General features: G+C 37.7%; 2 protein-coding genes across 2 annotated transcripts; one reads left to right on the top strand and one right to left on the bottom strand.

Moving 5' to 3' along the window:
• The first annotated feature begins 5,183 nt into the window (after nt 1-5,183).
• On the top strand, nt 5,184-12,907 carry LOC131769107 (calumenin-A). Its single transcript, XM_059084855.2, has 7 exons — nt 5,184-5,429; nt 6,206-6,405; nt 9,883-10,049; nt 10,348-10,408; nt 10,993-11,081; nt 11,238-11,327; nt 12,191-12,907. The coding sequence occupies exons 1-7, from the start codon at nt 5,239-5,241 to the stop codon at nt 12,287-12,289; spliced, it is 897 nt and encodes a 298-aa protein (XP_058940838.2). The 5' UTR covers nt 5,184-5,238; the 3' UTR covers nt 12,290-12,907.
• A 157-nt stretch (nt 12,908-13,064) lies between these two features.
• LOC131769111 (potassium voltage-gated channel protein Shaw-like) lies at nt 13,065-19,773 on the bottom strand. Its single transcript, XM_059084858.2, has 2 exons — nt 18,644-19,773; nt 13,065-15,698 (listed from the first exon to the last, which is right to left on the bottom strand). Exons 1-2 carry the CDS (start codon nt 19,346-19,348, stop codon nt 14,661-14,663), a joined length of 1,743 nt encoding a protein of 580 aa, XP_058940841.1. The 5' UTR covers nt 19,349-19,773; the 3' UTR covers nt 13,065-14,660.
• Nucleotides 19,774-21,201: the final 1,428 nt, after the last annotated feature.

Below are 21,201 nucleotides of genomic sequence, written 5' to 3'. Positions count from 1 at the left end.
CTATCATTCTTTTTATGCCCTAATTTTCCATGTCATTCGATGGCGGAGGAGTAAGGTCCTAGGCTTCTATCAGTGGCTAAATGGTAACTGTTCTCCTTTTTTTTCTTATCTTTTTATACAGTTATAAATAAATAAAAAGACTTCTTCTTTCATTGGGATGTAAGTAGTGAAGAGTGATGAACAGCAGAAATTAAAAAAATATAAAATACTTTATTGGTCAAAAAAATTTACAGATGAATATCTCACAACTACGTATTTAAAAAGTTTGTTGAACAACTTGCGCGCAAACAATCTGTTTGAGGAGGTCAGTAATATCTTTCAAAATGAACAAGTTTATCAACATATAAATATATATATAACACAATATATTGCAATGATAAATATTACCAACAAGTCGTTATATCATATAAAATATCATGCAACTTATTCCACGAAACGTGGACAAAATATCTTTATTAAATTTCTAGAAATGAAATGGAAAAGCAAAACTTGACATGCAAACGATAATTTATAGAGGCTCTGACATTAAATACTCATCCTAAATTCTTGCTACAAGAATTTTACCGATCATCATCTCTAGAATAAATCACTACAATAGGAGAATTCTCCGTTCTTTCCTTGACAGATGGACAAATACTTAAATAATTTTGAATGGTTCTACATATAATTAATAGTAATAATAAATATTGTTGCTGTGTTCCTGACACAGTGGTAGTTTTGAAGAGGCTCAAAATATGATTTTTAAGCGCATGTGCAGATCTGAGGGTATGCTGTGCCATTTACTGTTAAGTAACGCGATCCCTTACATTTTCTCTGATTGTTGTTGTTTTTCATCGAACTTGCACAAGCGGTACCCCAAGACGTAACGCTTTTACAGATGGGGAAACGTCTCCGCCTATTACCTGACAAAGTGATTGTCAAATAATTTCCAGTGTAACAGCCTTTCTCTCCTTGATCTGGGGACCTCTTATGTCTCCACTGCGGGGCACTTCCCATAGATGGAATGACGTCATCCGACCATTCACCAATGGCAAATTCACTGAAAAGCTCTTGTCCTTCTTGACTGTCTGTGTCCGATTCTGAGATGCCATTGGGACTAGAATTTTCCCGTTGGTTATAATCCTCCTTCAAGATCGAGTCAATCACCTCATCAACTTTTCGGGATAGGTCACCAAAGCCATCGTTACTGTTTGATATAATCGCCCGGCAGTTTCCACGGTGTACTAACATTGCAAGTAAAGCGAAAAGGAACTGGGAGAAATACTGTTATTGTTAGGTTTTGTTTCATAAACACATATATTTTCTGAAGTAAGAAATCTGAAAAAAATTCAAACTTCGCCGTGATAGTTGATAGAGTAAAATAAAAAAAACCCGTGAAAGTCACCAATCGGCCGCCCATGATTCAAACGACCATCATTATGTTTATTTCAGTTTGTTTCAAAAACTGTTTTCGGTTTTTTGTCTAATTGTTGCTTAACAGTGAAAGTATGAGCATGTTAGCTTCTTCATTTCCATTTGTCTGTGGAGAACGGTATTATGATAACTCATACAAAAAGCAGCAAGTATATCTTACAAATGATCAACTAAGCTAGTAACAAGTGGACGAATTTTTCAGCAATGAAAATTTTTCAGCAGTATTTATCACAACTTTTGTGTTTTGAAGTCACTTTTGATTACATGCAAAAAAGTGGTTGTTGGTGATCATGATTTTATCAAAAGATTTTATAGAAGTTCCTAAAAATCTAGAGTGTTATTGGAATATTAACAAGCAAGAATTAAAGTGCTCGGAAACCTTACCTTGTAGATCTCCATTATCAATTTATAGGTGAGCTTGTGGCTTCTTTAATATGTCTTCGCAGCTCGGTCTTCTTTATCTAATTGTATGAAGTGGTTTTGATGTCGTGAGAAGTTTTTCTCACCCTTTAAATACAGTTTGATCGCTCCTGATTTGTCGGTTGGGTAAATATCTAAAAGTGGGGAACTACCGCTTTATGTCCAACAAAATTACTTCATGGGTTATTTTCTTCGTTTCATCCCATTCATATTGGTTTTAGTACAGGTTCGTAAACAAATGAAATTCCGTCCATCATAACTGAAGTGGTAGTATTTGCCGGCACTCTGAGGTAAGCAACAGGTTCATCTAATTCCGGTAATAAACCGACATTATTTGAGGTGGCCAATAGAAATCTTCGATGATGATAAATAGAAGGAACTGTGCTCAACTTACGAGGATGTTTATGGTCAAAAACTACGTAACAAAGAAAATCTTATTCTAGGAATAATTTTTGGTTCACAGAATTATTTGAATATCTTTTCTATGAATGCATATGCGTTGCGTGGAAATAATTCTCAACATTTTTCTTCCTTCCGCTGCAATTACAAGTTACATCAAGAGAAAAGGAAAAAATTTTTATTTTTTAATCTGAATAAATCAACGCCTAACGATTTCCCCGAATCGTACTCAATCCTTTTTTTCGAAAGTGTCGGTATTAATTACTGTGAAAAGGAATAGCAATTTCAAGTTGGTATTAAGTATCAATTATTTACACTTATTATTCAATACTGTTTGCAGGGTATCATGACAAAACTGAAGAACCCATTTATAATCACATTTATGATTGATGGTGTCATCTCAAAAACCTCCACTGTAACAGAAGCAACAAAACGTCATAATTATTATCTAACTGATAAGGTAATCGACAGAAAAATTATCGCAGAATTATTTTGTTGATGTAAATACAACAGATCCTACGCGGAAATAAATACAACGGAATAGGAAACCGCGATTTCGTTTTGGAACATTTCCTATAATGATTAATACCCTATGGAGAAAGAATTACTCTGTTTCTCAGACGTCGCCTTAAATGGGAGTTTTCGAAAGTGACCTATAATTGCTAGACAAGCAAACATTATCTCGGCGGCAAACAACTTCCACCTGGTTTTGACATCAAAAATTTGATCCTCACGTTAAAAAAAGCTGATGCGATAAGCGTAATCACTGACCAAGCCCATAGACGCTTCATCACAGGAACTAATCGTTGAAATTTTTTTCAATTTTTGTATTAAAAGTAATATCTATACATTTTTTATACTATCATCTGTCATCTTCATCGCTCCATATTTAAGTGGACAGTCTATATCAATTTCCGATTGCTTCTCTAATCCGCGCCACCAAACAAACCGGTGTTAGTAACTATGCTAACTCCCCAATAGATGTGTTCAGATATCAATGAAGTTATTTTGGTCTCTTTAATTACAAATATAACAGGTTCGAAAACCAATTAAATTGAACTTGAGCCCCTTCTTAATTAAATCACGGAGCTATAACAACGCTAAAATGAAACAGCATTACTGAATATCGGTCTTACATGTCACTTGGAGACAATGTCCAGACGAAAAATAAACTGTCACGCCAAAACTGAATGCTCTGGTCACTTCCGTTTACAAGTTGCGTGACTCCTTCAGTGGGCTGGTGCCCCTTGGTTTTCAAGAAAAGGGATTTAGATATGCTGCCTTCAGTGCAGTAAATTTCATTGTTATTACCCCGAAATGCAAACAGCCCTCTTCTATGTTAAGCAATTCATCTTTCATCTCCCTAGCTGGCTTGGTTGGTGTGACCGCGAATTTCTTTACTTCTTCCTGTTTCCATATATAGGAAAATTGTTTCAGTATATCGAAGTGTATCATATTTTGAATTAAAACAATACCTCAAGCATTCGCTATGATGACTAAGTGGATAAAAATATGTACCACTGGTTTAAAGTTTCATTGAACGGCTTTTATTTTGACAATATCCTAGTGAAAACATATATAATTTGAAGAGGTATAGACTAGAGATAGATGGAAAACCCACCCTGAACATTTATCATTGCTACCGTAGCTTCCCCCCTCCCCTCCCCTCCCCTGTCCCCTTTGTCGTCTCAACTTTTTCAAAGCAACCGCTGGAACGCAAAAAACCGCCGCGACAGACCCTGACCTCTTTCTTCTCAGTAATACAGTTACTTTACCATAAATATCTCTTTCTACAAAGGAAGTGAACAAAGTAACACTAGGATAAATAGAGACAGCTGTAAGGATACATTTGCGCTGAATGACGTCACAACACCAACGCAACATGTAGTACAAAGTACACGACTTTTGAATGGTTTCCTTTCTGTGAGTTGAAACGGTTTCTCTCTTGTCCTCACTTCTCTACTTCTCAAAGTGTAATATGAAGTTGCTAGAAACTTTAAAACTGCTAAACATCTTAATGTTCAATGAACAAAATATTTCCAAAATTGTGGCGCTAAACACTTCTTGTAACACTGCCCAGTTATCAGGCTTTGTTTCAAGCAACGACGACTAATTTCTTCCATTTCTAGGCATTGCCAATCTTGTTGAAACTCGCTGTTTCGAAACTCATCAAAAGACGTCACCAGACTTGTTGTAAGATAAGATCGATTGATACCAGAATAAAGGAAATGGATCGGGGTTCTTTCATCGATACATGCTGTATTTTTGACAAGTTTATCATAATTACTTACGATACCGAAATTGACGAACTCTTTTTGGCGTCTAAAACCATTTTTAAAAGAACAAACTTGCAAATTTCCAATTTCGTTTTGTTCGACATTTATATCTTAAAACGGATCGTGAACACCCATATCTAGGAATTTATTTTGAATAGCCGTATTCGCGAATTTTATCACTAAGACCGGAAGTACTTCACATCACTGGAACCGCGAGTGTAATATCATAAACTGTAAAAAGTGTCGATCTGAAAATTATCTTCATGAATCGGTTAATTCCTGTAAGGAAATATGGTTTTTTTTTTCGCTGTTTTCGCTGAAATAGAGATAAGAGAGCGGACGAAAAATGATTAAAAAAATACAGTTTAGCTCGACTCGTTTTGCAACCGTATCGAAAGTTCTATCTCGTCATGATTTAAAAGCAATGGAGCTGTCTACAGTTTTCTGTAAAATCAAAGAAACATCTTCAGTGAAAATAGATGAGAAATAGAGTAGTATAACAGTCCAGATTGCCGTTTACAAATCATACACATTCAGTTATACAATGGTGATCGGCTATAAGAGAGACCAGAAAGTCCTAGTATCCAGTCCACAACCGGGTCGAGAACGTGGCGCACCTGTGGTTGAACCACGCGTCACGGCTGACTAAACATTGCTCCGTAAATGAACAACACAAGTAATCGATTTCGTATTCCTCTAGGAGATTCCTAATATAACAAGCGCTTGTAATATGGAGTCGCAAAATTCTCTATTTTTTATCGCGGTTCTTGTTTTTCTAGTTGATTTATCCGTAGAGCATTCTGAACACAGCTTTGGTGGACGCACACATAGTGACGAGGATGATCATATCGCCTTCCTTGGAGAGAAGATGGCCAAAGAATTTGACAAACTTTCCCCTCAAGAGTCCAGGAGACGGCTCAGGTACCTCGTACATACCTTGTATGAAAAAGCTTAATGAGAAATTTAATAATTATAAAACATTTCTAGTTAAATGTACAAACTTTGCATCAAAAAATGATGTATGAACTATCGTTATTTGGTGAAAATCGGTGTTAAAATAAAGGAGAGCACTGTTTTAAAATAAAAAAAAAAATTTAAAGTGGTACATATTATAACGGAAAATTTATTTTTCAACGATGTGACTACTAGGCAGTTGTTCGGTTTGATCCTTGAGTGGTATCTAATTACGTAGAGTTTTTATCTCGGCGAAAATTTTCTCTGTGACTTGAACAACTAGACAATGATGTATATACCTCTTGGGTGATTGCGCTTGTCAACTAAAACTGCTACTCAAGAGTATTTAAGCTTTAGTTCAGGTCAATGAAAAACAAAAGCTTAGATTATTCCTCAATAAATTTGGAAGGATTTATTCCAATTCACGAAAAAAATAATCAATGACACGCATGCTGTACGCTGCTCATTATCATACTTAAATATCATTTAGTAAGTAAATAAAAACAGCTGTGTAAATATTCTAAAGCATATTGTGTCTTTCAAATTTCACTCGTTTTGATTTGCTTCATGAAATAATTATTCTGACACCAAACCTGCCTCTTTCAATGCGTCACCAGTAAATGTCCTTGATGAGCCGTTAACCATGTCAGTATCATTAGCACGTGGTGGCTTATATAATATTTCACCATGATAAGAATGTCTTTTATTAGTTCTTCCCAAAAGATTATTTTTTTCTCATTCAGAATGCTAGTGCCCCGTATTGATATCAACAAAGACGGCTTCGTAGAGGAGGCTGAGTTGGAGATCTGGGTTCGACATAAGATGCAGAAGTGGACCGTTGATGAGGACGTGGACGCCATATTCAGAGACCTGGACATGAATAACAATAACAAGGTCACGTGGAAGGAGTACATGACTAGAACATTTGGATTTACTGAGGAGGGTGGGTATGAGTAACGCCAGGAGACGAGGGTCAAACTTGATCCTCCCTTAGAAATGATAACGAGAATTTCGATAAAGTGTCTTTCGAGTTTCGAGGCGGTCGCTGCGCTGTCCGTACGTCATGACCTCGAGCCAAAATTTCCCGTCCGGCCCTCCCACTTGGTTAATAAGAACATAGTATTTTAAGCGGAGCCAAAAGGATAGTTTTTCAAATTTGCAATTCAAGATTACACTGAATTTGTCCAAACTCTGTTCCTGTAAGTGACTGTTAATTTATATTTTCCTTGCTGACACTGGATTGATTCGAACAAGACAGATCGTAAATAATTTGATCCGCTCGAGTGTTTGTTCCGTGGAAAAAGCATAATTTTTTGATCGTCTTTGAACTTAATAGTTTGGGAAAATGGCAGCGATGTCAGTGCGACAAAACTTTAGGCTGAACTTTTCGTTTTCGCGAGCAGTCCGTACTATAGACAGTTTTGTCCATACTATTAACTTCCTGCGATAACATTGTTCATGAAAAAACTAAACAAACTATGTGGCCGAGGGAGGATTGGGTCGATACTTTTTCTTACTGGCTTTTTCGTGGCGGCCATGTCGTAATGCGAAGGGGTCGGAACGCGAAGGGGTCGGAACAACAAACTTCAGACATCATTGACTTATCTATTTCTGTATTACTGAATTACAAATCTAATTTTCGACAGACGTGATATCTATTCTCGTACCCCGCTATGTGTTACAAATATACGTATTTTACTCGCATTGTTTATCAAATTCTACCTGCCTCGTGGAAAGTAGCAACCAATGAAATTACATATTTAATACAATATCATCTGCAATTTCCACGTGAATGTTAAAGGAAATGTCTCGTATTAGAGGTAGTAATGCGATAATTTCAGGGAACACACTTCGACCAGCATTAGCCGCTAGTTTTTTCTTTGCTTGATCTGAGGGGCACCCTCTTTCACATAAGGTCAGTCTTGTTCACGATGAATTATCCTCAAAAATAGATCGATTAGGGTCGAAATAACTTTTTGCCGATCTGAGTTTTCCCGGACTTGATAAAGTGTTCGTTTGCACGCCAAGCGGACCTATTTGGGATGACTTTCCTCAGAGTCCTGATCGATATCACTTTAGAAGCTCGTTTTACAATAATTTTTGTCAGACTGTCTTATTGACAGTCATTTGTTATAAAGTCGACAAACTGTTCTCAAAAAGGATATACGATCATTCATGAGATGAAACGAAAAACAAAAGGACCTTTAAGAATACTGAGAAAATTGATAGATGGCAGAAGCCAAGATGACTCAGGAGAGCAAGTCACAACAACAACGGCCGTGCACTCAGACTAAACAACGCGTACTCTACTTCTATTTTGATAAATGTGAAGCACGTGTATCGAGATTTATCGTAATATTTTTTCTTTTTCCAAAAAAAATCTTAGTTACCTCAAATTTTCATGATGGTAATAGCATGTGTGTCCTCACTCACAATAAAATTGTGATTTCTGCCAAACCGTTTCAACCGATGCCATTCAAAGTGTTCTTGACGTGAAGCTCTTTCTATGCTATTTTAAGTGAACTTTGTTCCAAGGGCCATAAATATCAGAGGCAAAAATGCGGAACTAAAATTTGGGGCTAGCCTACCGTATTTATTCGAATATAAGCCGAGCGATTTTTACACAAATTAAAACTGAAGTGAATTAAAATTTGGGCTCTAGAGGGGATCTCGACTTATAGCCGAAAGTTTTTGAAAAAAAATGTTTCCAGCGCATGGAAACTCTACTCAGTCGGGATGTATTTACTTGTTAGCCGAACTAAAGTAAAAAACACAATATGCAATCATTGGTTATTAACTTTGAATTTGAATTCGAGTGTGCGACTAGATGGTAGTTCGAACCGCATCGGTGTCTCGTCCATGTTAAAGATTCTTGATAGGGAATAACCGTGACGCTGACGGGATGTGATTACAAATTGATGGAACTTGACTGTTTGCTACTCCAAATCTTCTGGGAGACGCTGAGCGAGTGTTGTTTCGGACCGAAGGTTGACGGAATGGCGGCGCTTTCACTTCTGGTACCAGCTGAGGGACGCTTTAAACTCGGGATCCTCGCTGAATTCTTTTGTCTTTAGACGTAGCATCAATCCGCTAACAGCTATTCCTAAGCAAAACGAAGTGAGAAGGTCACCATATGATCAAAAGGATAAAAATTAGACACCTCTTGAATTTATTTTGACACTTGTAAAAACTGGCCAATGAGAATCTTTCTTACACAATTTTGTCACATGATACTACGATACTACGAGTCACACATTCAACTCACATTCACTCTGCAATCAGCTGATTGATTTACTTCTTGATCATTCCTCTGTTGATTTAAAATACAAAATCAATGTTTGACAAAAAACTTAGCTTCTCCGCTCTGTCAACCATTCCAGTATTCTTTGATCGAGCTCCGGATACTTCGGCGTGAAGCATGCCATCGTCTTCCGTTTCGCTGACAATTTAATGTCGCCGTTAAAAAGGTTGGCTTGATCTTTACTCCAGCGACGGACCATGGACTCACTGATGCCATTTCAGAGTTATTTTCAACAGCCTCTGCTTCGGCGACTATTTTAAGTTTAAACGCGAGGTTGTATGACGCGCGACGTGCCTTAAGCATGATGACAACTTGACTTGAAATAAACGATTGCGAACACGGGATTGTTTGATAGACACTACGGATGTGTAGGTACCGGTATTGCCGCTTAACAGCACAATTAGGTTTAAATTGATTTTTTGGATCACATCAATTCATGTTATGATTCGTTGCTTTTCAATTGAATAGTTAGCTTTTTTGTCCTTTGCATATTAAATCACCATAAATCACCATCGTCTAAGCCTCATTTATGACAATTAATGTGATTTTTTTCAAAAAATGTTAGGTTTCCCCATAGTCAACAATTCAGTCTTGTAATAATGAATGGGTCTCGGCTAATTGCCGGTTGTTTTCGATTTATTTTTGGTTCTCGTTATGCCGAGTCTACACGTACAAAGTTTGGGGTCACGGCTTACAGCCGAATAAATACGGTAAGTATTAAAAATTGGACCGTGACGCTATGTTTCATGACATCATTGTTTAGACAAAACTGTCTATGGCCCAGACTGACGAAACATGCATCACCAATGCCTGATCTGCTATGTGCTTCCGTTTTAGAGCAATTTTCAATTGCGTGTCGAAGGTGATCCGGGATTGCTTTGATTTTACTTAACTTTGCTCTGTAAATGGTTCGAAAAAACTTGCGCCATCCCTAGAACCAATCAGATACAGTTTGCTTCTTTTTACTTTGAGTTCTCATTGGCTTATGATTATGTAAACCTTTGCTCTGATTGATCGCTGCAATTACTTTGGTTATGGTTTTTAAACAGTCAATTGTCAATTTCACTAATATCTTTCGACTTTCCTTTTTTACCAATCAATGACATTTTTGTCACACAGACATGCACATTAAATGGGAAAGATCAAATCTGGAAAAGTATGTCTTGTTTGATAAGAAGAAATGGCGGTACAGTGACCAAGACAAAGATGGTATGCTAAACAGGCAGGATTACGAATATTTTCACCATCCAAAAGAACATGAAATCATGTTGCCCTATATTGCTGTGGTGAGTAAACCGGTTTTCCTTGTTTGGTTTTCATGGTTTTTTTTGACACCCTAACATCAGTATGGACATTCTCCATACTCTTCTCTATACATTTATAAGTTACTGACAAGCAGAATTTATTTACCAATCAAGAGTTTCTTTAGCTGGTGATCGTTTTCTTTATTCTCGGGACCTCAATATGTGATTCAGCTGTGATATTGTAAGGAGAAACTGGATGCAAGTCACTTTTAGGGACCAAAGGGTTAAAACATCGTTAAGAAACCAGGCAATTCACACTAACGCTATAGTTTTTTCCCAGGAAATACTCGATCGATATGATAAGGACGAAGATGGTCGCCTATCTTTGGACGAATATTTGGGTAAATGATTTAGATAAGTAGTCTTAGTTATTGAATTTCAATGATGATAATCATTAAATGAAATGTAACTAATACATGCCCTTGTGTGGGATGTAAACTTATATTAAGGTGCTATTACGCTGGCCTTGTCAAACGCCGTACTTAATGTTCGCTCTACCAAATAAACTATATGAAGTGAAGACATGGGAGATGGTGCGTACGAAACTGGATCACATTACATAAACATACGTACATACATAACCATCACTTCAAGCCTGGATGCGGCGTCTGCATACACATATGTGAGGGTCCAATGAATAGCGCTGTTTAATCCACCACTCGTAAATTCATTAATTTGAAGTGATCGAGTCGATTCAAATGAGTATTTTCTAGTCACTTCCGACGAGTACGAATTATGAATAGAGTTTGCTATTATACAACACTGTTCTCCATTTGAAATCTGCCGCATCGAACAATTTCCACAGCACAAGAGAAGCGTTTGAAACTTGTCTAGCTTCCTCTTAACAATAAATTTTTACCTGAGTAATTTCCAGTTTTTCAAGTAACAGCACGCTAGTGACACAGTTTTCAATTTCATCTTGCAGCCTACATCGATATGCCAGCATTCAATACCCTGTACATAGCGGACTTCAATGAAAAATACGACGTCGACCACGATGGATTCCTTAACCTGGTAAGAGGCAAAACTGTAATGTCCAGCTGCCTCGCTAACTTTTTGATTACCAAGTTCAGTTAAGTTTGTGGATTTTTTAGCACGTCCCCTCATTTTGGATTCTAACATTCGCAAGGCAGTAACACTTTCTTGATCATTGCTAATAATACTTTTCAGAAAGAAATGGAAGAATGGAGAAGGCCGAAAAACTTTAACAAAGCGCTGGGAGAGGCTCAGCATTTAATAGAGTATGCAGACATGAATAAGGTAATTATGGACAATCCTACTTCAACAAGTATTCCGGGACTGCGTTTGTTTTGCTTCACTACGCTACGTAATCAGTCCAGAAACTTGCGCTAGTCTCAGCCAATCAGATGCGAACCTTAAACCAATCACCACTCGGTCACCCGCGCTTTCCCGCGCTTTCCCGCGCTTTCCCGCGCTTTCCCGCGCTCAAGGTGTTTGCACTTTGACTTATCATTTAGCTCTTTAGGGTATTTTCTGTTTTCAGATTGGCTGTTGGGATTATTCTGGTTTTTTTTTACGACTTTCTATCGAAAAGTTCTCTTACACTCGATGGAATGTAGTAAAACCAAAACCGAACTGATCTCAGCAGCCAATCACAACAAGGGTAAAAATCACTTGGAGCCAACCAGAACTCGTAAATCCAAGTTAACTGTCTGAAGTGCAGGAAAATTTGAGATACCAAGTCACCATTGGTTAAAGCTTTGAATTTGCTTGGTTGAGAAAAAGGCGCCGGTTGTTGGGAGAGAAATACAGCTAGATTGAGCAAAACCTAAGCAGTCCTGGATTTCTTTCAACATTCGATTGAAAATTGCGCATACGACATTAGATGTATCTTTGTTAACGTTATCCTTGCTAGTCTATAGCGCAAATCCGTACTTTAGCCTGGTTTAACTCCCTGAAGCAGGCATTTATGTCCACTTGGAAAACAACTCTACAAATTTATGTTGGCAGAAAAATGTCTCCATTTAAACAAACGTTGTTTATTACTTACAGAATTCCGAATATTTTTTAGCGTGAAAATTCATATAACAGACAAGAGAATATAAGCCTTTTACATTCTCTTATTAAAAAAAATTAACTGTATATGAATTTTATATTCCCAGGATGGAAAACTAACAGCAGATGAGTTTGTCACAAGTCATGAGATCTTTGCCGGAAGCTACGTCACACAGTTTGGTCAAACATATCACGACGAGTTTTAATCCAGTACTTTTGGGCAAATGTGCTCAGTTTATTAGCTCTGTCGATGCATGTAAAAGCATTTAATCTGCTGTATATAGAAATTTAGTTTAATCGACGCAACTTCACTCAATTTTTTTTAAGTTTTAAAAATTAGGTATTGAGTCCATTTTTCAGTTGACCCCAGTTATATGTTGTCGTACAAAGTTGCATCATGGTTTACCGATCAAATTCAATCTTAAAACGGCTGGTTTCCTTTTAACAGTGGAGAGAGTGTAGTGTCAGGAGCTCGTGGCTCTGTAATATTTTTAATGTTCCCTTCCCTTCATTGGCAGTTAACTGGGATTCAATTTTCAATTGCCTCCTCCCATCCTTTATACTCTGTTGGCGACGACTAATCCCCCTTCCGTTTCCCCTGAAAATCATTTGATGCTCAACCTCCTCTCCCCCTCCCCACCCAACCCCTGGCACGGATTGGTCCCTTGGTGCTTCGTATTACCGATTAGTGCATATAAGTTAACCTCACTGTCGAGCAGCAGTTTCCCCCCTCCTCCCTTCCGTGAAAAACCTCGTTTCGGTAGCGAATCAGATTGCAATAATCAGCTTTGTTACACTGTTCAATAAACGAACGTACATCGTGATTCGCTGCAGTCTCAGTCTGTCTGTTCATATCGATATAAGCTATTAAATAACTTAAGTTATATACATACAGAAAGCTACAGAGAACACATTACTCTTTCGAACAATTCTTATTAGGAAAACAAGACACAAAGGAAATATACACAACGAGTCCAACTATCTAAAAGTGATTTATTCAAACTTTATGTCTTAGTTCAACTACACATCTACAAAAATCTACTCGACATGTTTCTTAACTTTTGGATTGTCTGGCTATCTTACTAGGAAAATAGTCTTCAAGTGACAGTTATGAACTATATACACTTTGTACATTTAGGGATACATAAACTCTTGGTCACATATGTATTCTGTTATTGTATGTGACTTTATATGTGACCTTTTCTATGATTTGTAAACGTTACTAGGAATGTGTGCTTTTGTCGAAAAAAATCTAATTACATTGCAATTTTTAAATACAATCTTCATCGCCACTTGATTTATAATGTTCGGTCTAAAAACCTTTCAGGTGATAAACATTTGCGATGACACCTAGTTATCAATGCTTAGTGGACAATTTGAGATCCCAATCTTGTTGCAAGCGCCCTTTTTATTGATTACAGAACGATATTTCGAATCTGTCAACACCTCCCAAATTTAATTATTTTAGAGAAAAAAATGTCCTTGTCAAATTAAATTTAGGTTAGTATTCAACGGCATAGCTCATCGCTTTTTTGGGAATTTACGGTATTTGTAGGTATTGTCAATAAAAAAGTTGTGTACTTCGTTGCCAATCTTTCGAAGAAGGAAGCTTCAAGTGACATTTTGCATGCTTATCACTCTGTTGCCACGAGAACCAAATTTCCGTCATTACCATTTCAAGATCGTCCTTAACATCCCTTCGATACGAAAGCATGGTTACATTTCATAAAATTGTAAATAATGACGTCTTCCCCGTTTAATAAATGATGCTTCCAGGCAACTAAACTGACCCTAAAGGAACCATTGACGGTTAGCGGTGTTACGTCATAGGGTTATTGATTCCAAATATCCTTTTTAAAACAGCACTTTTAAGCCAAAAGCCATCTTCCCTTATAATCGTCTTTTTTTGCATGACTCGGCCAGTCCCAACACATTTTCATAAAATGTATTAACCATTAATAAGCTCAGTTAAGTTGAGCTATAAAACGATGACCTATGAGCTGAAGATAATGAAAATGTCAGATTTTGTTTCGTCCGAGCAAAGATGCTTTATAGATCCAAGGGCTACTGAATTTCACATTTTTATGAAATGAATAAACAATATTACAAATGTGTAAACAAATATTTTTGTTTACAAGAAACATTTTCGCTCACTTAAGATCCATTAAGCCATTAAGTTTCGATATATTTAAAGCACAACTATGTCTTTGATATATTAATTCGCGTGCAATGAAGACACCAAATCTTCTCTCAAGAATACGTTTAAAAATGATGTCAAGGCTGGGTTTTACTTAAAGCACGCTTGATACGATTTTACTGACTAAGTAGCCGACGACACCTATACCCAAGCACTCTTCCCCTTGTTACGACAGTGGGTCGTGCTTTTGACTTTATTGCTCTCACGCTCTCGCACTTCGTTTCAATGAAAGTCTTCTGGGGGTAGGTTTCTGGGGGGGGGGGGGGGAGAGGTGGGAGGGGGAAGTGTTTAACTTCTCTCCCACTTCCCTTACCTCCATAGATGACACGTAATCTCGGGAAGGGTTCATTTCATATCCGCTAGGTTTGGTATCGTTGGTTTCATTCCACTTCCGGTAGGGTGGGTACTGTAGGTCTCATTGACAGCCGTTTCTGCATGGCGTAATTTTGTCGACTGCTGTTGTTTGTTGTGGCAGCGGTAGCAGCAACATCTCCATTGGAAGTTGATGTATTATTAAACAAATGACTATCCCTCCTCACAGGCCGTCTGGGTTTAACTTCATTGAGTTCATCAGTAATCAGAAGACTACACTTTCTTCCACCATTTGCAGCACTGTTCTCAGTGCAGCCGCTATCAGAGCTGCCATTGGAATCACCACTCATTCCATTCTCGACGACGGCCGACGCCTTAAGAGCGTTCGGAGCATTAACGAGAACTCGACGTCGCTTCTTCGGTAATTTAAGTCTCGCCTGGGCGTGAGAATAGTACAAAGAAAAATTGTTGACAATTACAGGAACCGGAAGTGCTATCGTCAGCACTCCACAAACCGCGCAAATGCTGCCAATAAATTTACCCATAGGCGTTATGGGTGCCATGTCACCATAACCCACGGTCGTCATGGTAACCACGGCCCACCAGAAGCAATTTGGTATGTCGCAGAATTTCGTGTTGGGAACGTCTTTCTCCCAGTAATAAATTAAACTAGCAAATAGGACAACTCCGATGATCAAAAACGAAATTAGTAGAAGTAGCTCGCGCACGCTTGCTCGCAAAGTGTGTCCCAAGATTTGAAGCCCGGATGAGTGACGAGAAAGTTTGAAAATCCGGAAAATTCTGATGAGCCGAATTATATTCAAGATCTCCACGTTGTCACTGTTCTCTGTAGCGTGGTATAGGCTGACGTAAAACGGCACGATCGCCAAAAAATCTATCCAGTTCATAACTTTTTTGAAGAATGCCAATTTATGTGGACAAAAGATGAATCGAACCAAAAGTTCCAGCGTAAACCAGGCAACGCAGATTGCTTCCAAGATTTTAAGCGCCAGCTCGGGTTTTTCCTCACGGAAATATTGTATGGACTCCAAACAGAACAAGATCACTGACAGGACGATCAGTGTCAGTGTCGTGTATGCAATGACCTGAATACATAAACAAAATGATCACCATTTAAGTTTTATCAAACATTAAGAAATACACGTTTTCAACGGTCCTCGTGGAATGAAATCAAAGCTAGAATAAAACTGGTCAGTTCAGACTGGGAAAGAAAGATTTGAGCTTTAAGAATATTCTTCGGCGGTTTTGTCAACCCAAATCACTTCAAACCGTTAAACTAGCTGAAAGCTTTTTAAGTATTTTGCTTGTGCTCTCGCGCGGTACTAAATTATGTTTAGGAAATCATTTCTCTGCTCATATTTCTCTCTTTTTCTCAACTAGAGTAGTGTCACCTCCCTCCCCCAGTCTGCTTGTCTTCATTTTTTCTCTGTATTCAAGGTAATACAAACGCCTTCGAGCCAGTTCGTCTTATAATATATTAATATATGGTCGACGTGGGCAACTGGTAACGTTGGTACGCATAGATCCTTTGTTATGTCGTTTCTTAGCTACGAGGTTTGATCCCGAGAAACAACTAATTAACATGTCGTTTGTGAAGAGCGTTTTAGGACAAACAGACCCAGTGTTAAAAATAATTTCGAGAGTTATTTTACTTGACTAAGAAGCCGTTCAGCCCTGCCTGGGCTGTGAAATACACCAATTTCAAACAACAAAAACTTTTACTATTGGTTTAGTTTTTAGTCACTGACGTTAAAAATCGCAGCGTATTTCTTTTTCCCACGGTATCAAATCATCACCAGTACAAAACTCCGTCGATTGCAACATGGTTTAAGTTAGAGATCGAACCGACGCGAAATATGTTATCAAAATTGTTATCAGCAAATTGTTCTTCTCGGCGAGCGCAAGGTCTTCAGATTGGTCGGTATTAGAAGCGTAACTAGTGGCAACCGTCAACATTGTGTACTTATAGTATCTAAATACATTCACCTTCTAATAACTGGCTTTGAAATCTCTATACTCGGAGAATTTTCTTAAAACAAATATTTGCCAACAGTAAGCTAAATCATTTATGTGCGTTTTCCCTTCTTTATTGTGAAGAATTCTCGTTTCATAAATCGTACATAATTTCAATTCACCAGACAGTTCTTTTTGATGTATCTACTTAGCTCCGGGTTCTAGTGATACGGCTAACGAATGCCCTATTTCCATAACACCGATAAATCACCACAGTGAAATATGTTTTCCGTCCATCACAGCAGAACGAAAGTAAGATGAATCCAACTGAATGTGAGTGTCACAGCGAGTACAAAAATACTGAAAATAAACGAGCGAACGAAAATTCGTTCCTGATAATCTTTCATCCGCACGACTCAAGCACTTAAATGGCTTTTGAAAGCAATTTTCTTCCGAAGAAGATTTAAATTTTCTCAGCACTCTAGACTTCACAACGTGAATTTAACTCACATTTCCTCTATAGCTGAATTGATTAAATTTCGCTTGGAACCAACCAGCAGCACTTAGACTCGATTTATAGTACACCAGCATTGTAAATTAACTACTTGAACGTCACAACCAAATACGTTTTCCTACAAAAAAGTAAACTTTGGTCCAAGCTTTGAGGGCCACAAGTATATTAAAAATCGGAATAAAATTTCGTTTTGTAGAGAAAAAGAGACTCAGATCTCTTGAATTGTTTTTGAATAAGATAAGTATACTTCAGTTTCTAAATCGCCCCTTCGTGTTTTAAACGATAATTATTCAATAGACATGCTGGGAGACTGGTGAAATAGTAAAGAACTTGAGAGATAAAGAAAAAACGTTTTACTAAAAATCAAGGATCACCATTTCTTCGTTAAAATAAAGGAATAATTTCCATCTGAGTCTTTTATCCGCTCGCTTGTTAAACAGGAGATACTTCTAAAGCCACCAATTACGTGAAGAATTTAGACCTTGATTAAATCGAGCAGACTATAATTTCCAGGATTACAAGAATTCATAGCTCACCAGGAATCTTGTATAAAGCAATCATTGAGGCACTCTGTCTCATAAATATTTTATTTCCTATCTGTGGGTACGGTTTACTCATGTTACAAGGTAGTTACAAAATTTCAATCGAAGTTGATGCGTTTTTTTTACCCCTTTTAAGTCTGTGCATCTAAATATAACCGCCTGTGCGAAATGAAATCTGATCGCGATTCAGAGAGATCCTTCTTTGTAGCTTTATATTTCAACACTGTTATTGTGTTATGCGTTAAAATATTCGGAGCGAAATACTAGTTTAAATATGAATTTTAAATATCCCCCTCTTCAAAAGGTCAGAAATTTTCGTCTTTTCATTCAACGAAAACCCCAAAAAGATGACTTCTACAGTTTACGAAAGCTCACTAGCATTTTATTCACAATATTTATGATTGAGGTTTAGAACTTTTTTCACGCAACAAATTGTCCATACTATATTTTGTATATATACGTGCTTGCTCCGCGGGAAATAACGTAAACATCTCCGAGCGAGATATGACTTAAAGTTGAAAAAATCACCCATGATGTTTCGAAAACTGATGAATTCAACGAAATATCGTGGATCTAAGAGCTCTTCTATTTTTCGCGGGTAATTTACGTCAATAGATCGCGGTTAAAAGTTTAAAATCGAGCGGTTTGTGACTTCGATTAAAGTACTCAAGCCGAACTACAAATGTATTGTAGAAGATTCGATTTTTCATCGATGAGTAAAACAGGCTTCGGGCGTATATAAGGTTTCTTTTATGACCTTGCTTTTCGAGGCGCGCTACCGTTTATTGCAACAATTAGAAAATATCCTTCAAAACTTATTCGTGGCTTCGAACATAACCTAGTTTTCCTCTCATTGCTATAAAAAGTGCCGTTGGGAGTTTAATTGTAACTTTGAAAATCTTGCGATACAGCGCGCGTATTATTTTTTATTTCTTAAATGAGCTCAAATTGAAATGGTTTCTAAGGGTTTCTCACCACTTCCAAAACGGCCTTGTGCCTTTAAACTATAATTTACACTAACCTTCGCAAGCTTTGAAGAATACGGCTCCTCCATTAAAGTCCAAATTCGCGGCTGATATTTCTGCCACCAAGTTACATTTGGTTCGGTTTCCGCCGCGAATGTGAAGCCGTATCGGCCAAAATCAGGCTGTTCTTCATCGTCAAAATCGTTTTCGAATTCCACTCCTTCGAACGCAGCGAGCGTTTCTTGTGCATCTCGATGTTGTCGATACGTTAACCAGCAACAGGACTCCACTTGCTGATCATCAATTCCCCAAAAATTCAGCTCGTCTTCGAATAAAGGTCCACAAACATCCAACGGGCAATGAAGATATCCCGTGCGATAATAGTTTAAAACATTAGAAAATACGCTTGGATGGCGGTCAAAAAAGTATTCTCCCATATCTGCATCATAGTCCACGGAACCAGGCGAGGCATCTGCAAGCCACGACAAACGAGTGTCGGGAATATTTTTTAGTGTACTACGATACGTTTCGTGTCTGATACCACCAACATTAATGCTTATGCGATCTTTTCGTTTCGCTGTTTGCGGCGGCGAGGACGATGTTTGACTGCGTTGCTTGTGCAGCTCACAATCTTGCACGTTGTTTGAACTGCCCGGAATTTCCACATCTTGCATGCTTGGTTCCTCCTCTTCTTTGTCTAGTTTTTCTTCTTCCCTTATGCTAACAATTTCCTTGACTGCAACCGTATTCAACTCATTCATTTCCAAAGGGAATTCCTCATCGGCGCTGGGCGTTTTTTTCTCACCCCAACTCTGCCACAAATCCCAGAAAAGATTATTTTAACAGTCCACGTTGGTGCACTTGTGGTTTTGCGGGCAAAAACTCCGTAACAAATCTGAGCCAAGAAATTCGAAAATTTCTCACTCGACAGGTGCGTGGTTCTTTCAACCTTGGTCAACAAGAAACAAGCAATTGAACATATGCTTTCAACCAGTATGATTTTCCGCGAATCATCTCTATTCCTTGTGGTTGAAATTGTTATGAGATCAATTTACCCGTCTGCAATTTGTTGATCAGTACAAACCAGACGACAAAAATCGATTTTTTGCTCCACGAAAAAGGCTCTTTGCCAGAAAAGCTTGTATAACTCTCGCAATGTTTATATTCACTATTTGCATTTGGTCGCGCGGCGAGAAAGGACGAGTGATTTGCATTCGAAAGCCTTAGGCGATTGAAAATTTCATGCAAAAAACTTAAACTTTTCGAAGCTGTCATTCAAGTCATTGTCAAGGAAATTCAGGGCGCACGCGTAATATGTCTTCAGCTGTAAACCCTTGCAGGTGGTCGTTAAATATTATCTGAATGCAATTTCTATACGCGTTTGATAAGCGCTTGAATTCTACATTTCTACAAGTTCTAGTTATGGATTCTTAAATTTCACGAGGCGATGACTCTTTAGCGCGAAAAATATAAAACGTTATCGAGATTCGATAGACTTACTGCTGTCAAAAGTACATTCGACCAGTTTGTAGAGTACGCATCCTTGTTATATTTGTGTACAGTACAATGAAGTAATATACGGTTGTGAATCCTATAGTTTGTCATATAGCAACAGCAAAAACAACAAAGATGTATGGAATTTGTTTACTTGTAAATAAAATATTTAAGGGAATTGCAGCGGCCCGTTTGAGGGTGTTAAAAATTTAGGGTCAGCCGTAAATGAGTGTTTTTAAATCGAGCTTTTTCAAGGTACGAGGAAAATAGGTGCTTTGAGACAAAGTGTAACAATTGTAATACTAAATAACAATGACTTTCACACCACTAAAATTTATCAAACTCCTCTGACTTCCATGTTGATACGCCTCTGATATCTGTTTTTAATTTCATTTGTGAGATATATGGGTCTCTCAAAAAACTGGGTTTATCTTATAAGTCTTGGTCTAGTGAACTATAACGTCTAAAAATGAGGATCAAGAAAATTGATGATGAAATTCGGTTTGAACACGATGACATAAAAACAGAAAATTAATCTAGGTCAGTTTGTGAAAAGAAATACATCCCTTTTCAAAGCTTAAACTGTCTAGTCCTAAATGCGTTTATCTTTAAACTGTAGAACTGAATGAAGTTCGTAGAATTCAAAGTTGAACTTTCCACAGACTTTCGGGAACATTCCGTCGCAGTGAAACTCAATTAAATTCATTAAAAACACTTAAAACGATGGATCTGACCTGAACTAACTATTAGAGGACTTACCGCAACATAGGCTCCAAGAATATCTTTTTATCTAATATATTTTAAAAAACGCCAGAAAATTTGTCAGCGGAGTTATTATTCAGTTTCAGTCACATTTTAGTTCATTTGAAATCTACTGCCTGTATGCTTATAAATGGTTTTCTAGGTTCGAATGGTTTGATAATTTCATCTATGGAGGGGATTGCATTACAGTAGGCAACGGCAATTTCACACAAAAAATCCACTGTTTACTAACAGGACATAATAAATTTTGCGAAAGGCAGAACTTCAATGTGGCGGACTTGACGGCCTACAATTCTTAGGAATTCGTTCCAACAAATTTTGTCCTCCCTAAGCAAAATGTTAGGCATCTTTCTGAATA

This window comes from Pocillopora verrucosa, chromosome 8, assembly GCF_036669915.1.
Source record: "Pocillopora verrucosa isolate sample1 chromosome 8, ASM3666991v2, whole genome shotgun sequence".
NCBI classification, from domain to species: domain Eukaryota; kingdom Metazoa; phylum Cnidaria; class Anthozoa; order Scleractinia; family Pocilloporidae; genus Pocillopora; species Pocillopora verrucosa.
Note: the sequence above shows the minus strand (reverse complement) of the source record. Positions and strands in the feature narration are given on the sequence as shown.